The sequence below is a fragment of the Podarcis raffonei genome, chromosome 9 (genome assembly GCF_027172205.1).
Source record: "Podarcis raffonei isolate rPodRaf1 chromosome 9, rPodRaf1.pri, whole genome shotgun sequence".
Taxonomy (NCBI): Eukaryota; Metazoa; Chordata; class Lepidosauria; order Squamata; family Lacertidae; genus Podarcis; species Podarcis raffonei.
In genome coordinates this window covers 75,263,756-75,269,710 of record NC_070610.1, presented here as the reverse complement: position 1 = coordinate 75,269,710, position 5,955 = coordinate 75,263,756, and the positions used below count along the sequence as shown (strand labels likewise).

The window sequence follows — 5,955 nt, the reverse complement described above, 5'->3', positions numbered from 1 at the left end:
CTCCTTCTTTGCACTTGCAGAATGGAGGGTGAATTCAAAGCCGCATAAATTAGAGTGAGCGGTGCATTGAGTACATAACACAGGGCCACTCAACATGGTGTTGTGCAGATGTGGTGGGCTACACCTCCCACCACCCCTAACCATTGGCCACGCTGGTTGGGGCTGGTGCCAACTGAAGTCTGACATCGCCTGATGGGCATCCCTTCGGCTACCCCCCCCCCCGAGCGCACCTGAAAGTTGTTTTGGCCACGTATACGGCCTCGTGTTCCCTCCTGCATCCTGCTCCCTCCCTCGGTTTCCTCCCTGCCTTGGCACATTTCTTATCAGCCCCTGGCTAATCTGCTTTACACCTGACCCTTTTCAGCAAAATAAGATAACAAGCCTTATGCAAATAGCAGAGTAATCATGTCCCCGGTGGGAGTGCGCCAGGAGAAGTTGTGCCCATATAAAAGAACACCCGGATCTCATGAGCAGGGGGGAAATCGCCTTCCGAACACCTGCCTTTGATAGGGTTGAAAAAGGAGCTGGTGTCCTGTGTCAGACCAGAGAACTACCAAAAGGAAGTCAAACAAAGAAGCGAGGCGTCTGGAACCTGGTAATGTGCGCGCGAGCCCTTGCCTCACCATGGTGCACGATCTCATGTTCGCGACATCCATCCTTATGTACCTGTCGTCCTTCATTGGCATGGTCGGAAACCTCATTGTCCTTTTTGCCTTCATCAGCAACGCCATCCGGCACAAATCGCTGCAGCCTCTGGACCGCATCATTGTCAACATGTCCCTGGTGAACTTCCTCCTCTGCTGCTACAAGGCCATCCCGGGGCTCCTTATCTTCAGCAGCACCAAGGTGTTTGGAGAACTGGGCTGCAGGATCCTGCTCTACACGTACCACACCCTGAGGCTGATCAGCATCTGGTCGGTAGAGAACCTGAGCTTCCTGCACCTCATCAAGATCCGTCGGCCCAGCTACCGGTGGTCCAAGTTCATCTACCGGCACCAGGGCAAGTACGTCAACAGCACCCTGGTCGGGTGTTGGATAGTCAGCATCTTCTTACAGATACCTTACTTGCAGTATGAGAAGACGGTGGGCAGAAGGAACAAGACCATCGCCTACCTGGCGACCTCAACCTGCTTAAGGTCTACAGGGAGCTTTGCCATGAAGTTCACCACATACGCCTCGGTTAGTTTGGACCTTGTCTTCGTCATGCTGGTCATCGTCCTCAATGTCTTCATCATCGACCTTCTCTGCAAGCACAGCCGGAAAGTGAAAGCGGCTTCTTCGGTCACCAGCGGCAGCTGGAACAAGCACACTGCCCAGGCCACGAAGGTCTTGCTCTCCTTGCTGTCCATATACGTGGTCTGCTGGATCTCCAACGACATGGTCTGGATCGCCATCGCCTCGGGGTACATCAAGAGCAGCTTCGAAAATAGCGTCCTCAGTGCCCTCTATGGCATCCTGTCTTCCGTTTATTACTCGGCCAGCTCATATGTTGTGGTCTTTGGCTACAGGAAGGTCCGGGAGTACCTGGTGGAAGCCTGCTGGTGTTTGAGGTGCACCAGGCAAACCATGGTTGAGAACCTGTCCTAGGAGGATGTCCCCCACAGATGGTGGCCAAGTCCAGCTGCCTTGCCCGAACTCACAAAAGGCTGTTCCTCCATGGGGAAGGAAGCCGCAAACAGATCACAGTTTGGGAGCCAATGTTCCTTCAGAATATCAGCTATCTATCTCCTGGATCCTGACCAGTTGATGTGTTCAGTATCCTCATTGGTGGGAAAGGATGTCAGAAGACTTCACAAGGAGGATGGCAGTCAGATGGGCATGGAGAACTCATAATTGTTGCACGGGATTCTGGCTTTTATGTCGCTGCCTCCAGTTCTTCTATGCAGGTTACAATTATGGTTATTATTCTTTTGATATCTCACCTTCCACCATGAGGTTACATTTCAGATTTCAGGGAAGCAGGGCGGCCACCACCTGACCACCTTTGATCGTTCTAGCTAGCCATGTAAATGGACATGAGAAGAGAGGAAGGGGAGATGCAAAGCAGACAGGACCAGAATACAGTGTCCGTTCTGCCCGGACACTGAGGTCCAGCGCCGAGGACCTTCTGGCGGTTCCCTCGCTGCGAGAAGCCAAGTTACAGGGAAGCAGGCAGAGGGCCTTCTTGGTAGTGGCACCTGCCCTGTGGAATGCCCTCCCACCAGATGTCAAAGAGAAAATGAACTACCAATCTTTTAGACGACATCTGAAGGCAGCCCTGTTTAGGGAAGCTTTTAATATTTAATAGGTTATCGTATTTTAGTATTTTGTTGGAAGCCGCCCAGAGTGGCTGGGGAAACCCAGCCAGATGGGCAGAGTATAAATAATAAATTATTATTGTAATACTGGGGAGACAGAAGTCAAGCGGCGGCAAGTAGCACAGGGAAGAGGGGAGCGTGCAGAAAACATAGCCTAAACCAGGGGTGGGCTGATGTCAGGTTCCTGGGATGGAGTTTGTCCTTTTACTTCATACCCGAGATCTACCAACCCAAGCCGGGTACAAAATGAAAGAGCATGGCGTCTGTGAGTTCAGGCATTTGTTTTCAACAACAGAACCAAGCACACAATCCTTTCTCACCATAGTCTGCTCTCTTCATTTCACTAGCCAAACAGGGGTGGAGTGTGGTCGTTCCATCGGTGCCACTGTTAAAACAATTGAGAGTCGGGAACTCTGGCCACACCCGTTCCGAAAGGGGGAAAGGTGAGAGGCGGGGAAGGAATATTGGCAGGGAAGGAGCGTGTGGTGTGGGATGGGGACTGGAACTGGCAGTTTTGCGGCCCTGTGTGCGAGGAGGAATGGCTACAAAGGAAGGCAAGGATTGGAGAGGGGAAATGGAAAACCCAGACCAATTGGTTGACAGCATCCAAGGGTCCTTTGAAGGAGAGCAATTTTAGATTTATTCTTCCGGAGGCTCTGCTCTACCTGCTGAAATATTGGTAACCTCCCTCAAACCATTTATTGTTGTATGTTTCCAATGTCCCTGTTTATCAGGGAGGGGCTCAATTGCCTGGGCAGCAATCTCTGAAGAAACACTGTCTCCATTCAGTCTCGGTTTTGGCCTTTTGGACATACCTTGCTATTAAAAAAAATTCCAGTGTTCGGATTCAGCTAAATATCTGACTGCTTGGTTGGGTGCGCCTTTGGCTATTCTTAGGCATTCATTTCTTTGCAACAGGCTGGCTTGTAGCATTCCCAACAGTTTGAAATAAGCCATTGGGTATAACAGGAATACTTGTGCTCCGTTACACCTTAATGTCCTTATGCCCTCCTTCGCACGTAGGTGTGTTGGGGAAAAGATGTGTTCGTACACCCACACACCCCCATCTCCAGTCAGAGATTTAGCAAGGTATGTCCAAAACCGAGACCGAATGCAGACATTGTTTTTTCAGAGATTGCTTTCCAGGCAATCAAGCCTCTCCCTGATAAATGTTTTGTGAGCCCCTCCATCATATGCTCAGGTTGTTACATAGGTGTAAATAATACGCCCCGTATACCTGAAGGAGCTTCTCCACCCCCATTGTTCAGCCCTCCAGCTCCAAGGGCCTTCCGGGAGTCCCCTCACTGTGAGAAGTGAGGTTACAGGGAACCAGGCAGAGGGCCTTCTCGGTGGTGGCGCCTGCCCTGTGGAACGCCCTCCCATCAGATGCCAAGGAAATAAACAACTATCTGACTTTTAGAAGACATCAGAAGGCAACCCTGTTTAGGGAAGTTTTTAATGTTTGATTTTTGTTGTGCTTTTAATATTCTGTTGGGAGCCGGCCAGATGGGTGGGGTATAAGTAATAATTTATTATTATTATTATTATTATAAAACCATATATTTTAAAGACACCACAGTCTCTGCTGACCTTCATTCCGAGGAAATCAAACTTGTAAAAGCACATGGAACAACCTGGAGCCCCTCTCTGCTCAGAGATTGGGGTGACGTGTAGCAGTAGAAACTTCTTGGTACCTTTAAAGCAACTATCAGCCCTGACACCTTGCCTTTGGAACTGCAAAACGGGAGTCCCGGGTTGGTTCCCCTGCTTGATACGAGAACCCTACGTAAGCAACACACCCACTCCTGGCGACCGACTGAACAAGGCATTTTCTGGGGGAAAGCGAGTTCTCCTTTCCAAAGGCGAAGGGAGGCAGGTAAACATTTGCCTGCAATCAGCTGAAGGCAAATGAACAGCTCCAAGCATCGCCACCCAGCCTGGAACACGGGAACAAAAGCTCACCACGTAACTGACCCTTCAGCGTCAAAGTGCTCGTGTTTGGTTATCTTGCAAAGTGGGGGGGGGGGTGAGGGAGAGGCACGGTTTTCAGAGGCTGCGTTGAGAATGCCCAAGAGCAGTGAAAGTGAAAAAAATTGAAGAACTAAAACAGAATGGGGTAAATTGGCTAGAATATCACCAGCTAACAGCAACGTTCGAGAAGGGGGAAAAAATCAAAGGGTTTTGATTAAAAAAAATCAGTATGGAAAAAGGAAATATTATACAATAATCAAAAGACTATCTCAAAAATCTACAAATGGTTAAAGGTAAAGGGATCCCTGACCATTAGGTCCAGTCGTGGCTGACTCTGGGGTTACGGCGCTCATCTCGCTTTATTGGCCGAGGGAGCCGGCGTACAGCTTCCGGGTCATGTGGCCAGCAGGACTAAGCCGCTTCTGGCAAACCAGAGCAGCGCACGGAAACGCCGTTCACCTTCCCACCAGAGCGGTACCTATTTATCTACTTGCACTTTTGGCGTGCTTTCGAACTGCTAGTTGGGCAGGAGCAGGGACTGAGCAACGAGAGCTCACCCCATCGCGGGATTTGAATCACTGACCTTCTGATCAGCAAGTCCTAGGCTCTGTGGTTTAACCCACAGCGCCACCCGCGTCAGAATGGATAATCAGAAAAAGAAGAAAAGGGAAATGCCACTAAAAAGTGGAAACAAGATCTAGGTCATAAAATAGAATACAAAGAGTAGGGGAAATTATGGACAAAAACCATAAACTTCACAGCATGTTATTTAATAAGAGAGAATTATATGAAAATGTATCATAGGTGGTACTTGGCCCCGGAAAGGCTGGCTAAAATGAACAAAACACACAATAATAAGTGCTGAATCAAAATGGAACCTTCTACCATATGTGGTGGACATGCCCGGAGAGTGGGAAATTTGGGGGCACGATTCATGAGAAGATAAAGAAAATACTAAGAATAACTTATAGTAAAAGTCCAGAGGCATTCCTATTAGGAATATTAAATGGTAACATTCCAAAAGTTAAAATATTCTTATACGCGACGTCAGCGGCAAAAATCCTGGTAGCTAAGTACTGGAAAGGGAAATAAATACCTACCAGGGAAGAATGGCTATGTAAACTTCGTGAATACTTGGAGTTAGCCAAACTGGTGGACATAATAGGACAAAAACCAAAAAGTTGTGTGAAGAAGGAATGGGACTGTTTGAATGAATGCTTCAAAAAACAAGGTTCAAGGGTAAAAATCTGGTTGAGTTTAGAATGACCTCGTGAATAGAAAGGGAAAGGAATATTGACATATATATATATATATATATATATATATATATATATATATATATACACACATAATCAAATTAGGATTGAGATAATAAGGAAATACAGAAAGATATAACGAGACTGAAACGAAGGGTTGTGAGGTCGGTGGAAGTCTTAGTTAATTTTTATAATGAAATATTTTTAGAATGTTGGATTATTTGATTGTTTGATTATTTGATTGTTGTTAGCCGCCCTGAGCCCGGCTTCGGCTGGGGAGGGCGGGATATAAATAAAAATTATTATTATTATTATTATTATTATTATTATTATTATTAGTTTTATCAACTTTGGTTACATAACGATGAATACGGTGTTGGGAATATGTCTGTCTTTCTTCTTTTTTTCTTTGTCTTTTATCTTCGTTTCTT

At 47.1% G+C, this 5,955-nt stretch overlaps 1 protein-coding gene across 1 annotated transcript; it reads left to right on the top strand.

Moving 5' to 3' along the window:
* The first annotated feature begins 624 nt into the window (after nt 1–624).
* Nucleotides 625–1,587, top strand: LOC128420627 (vomeronasal type-1 receptor 3-like). Its single transcript, XM_053402306.1, has one exon. The coding sequence runs from the start codon at nt 625–627 to the stop codon at nt 1,585–1,587; it is 963 nt and encodes a 320-aa protein (XP_053258281.1).
* Nucleotides 1,588–5,955: the final 4,368 nt, after the last annotated feature.

Excerpts from the sequence above, each read along its gene's own strand:
- LOC128420627 (XM_053402306.1), top strand. The coding sequence starts at position 625 with ATGGTGCACGATCTCATGTTCGCGACATCCATCCTTATGTACCTGTCG.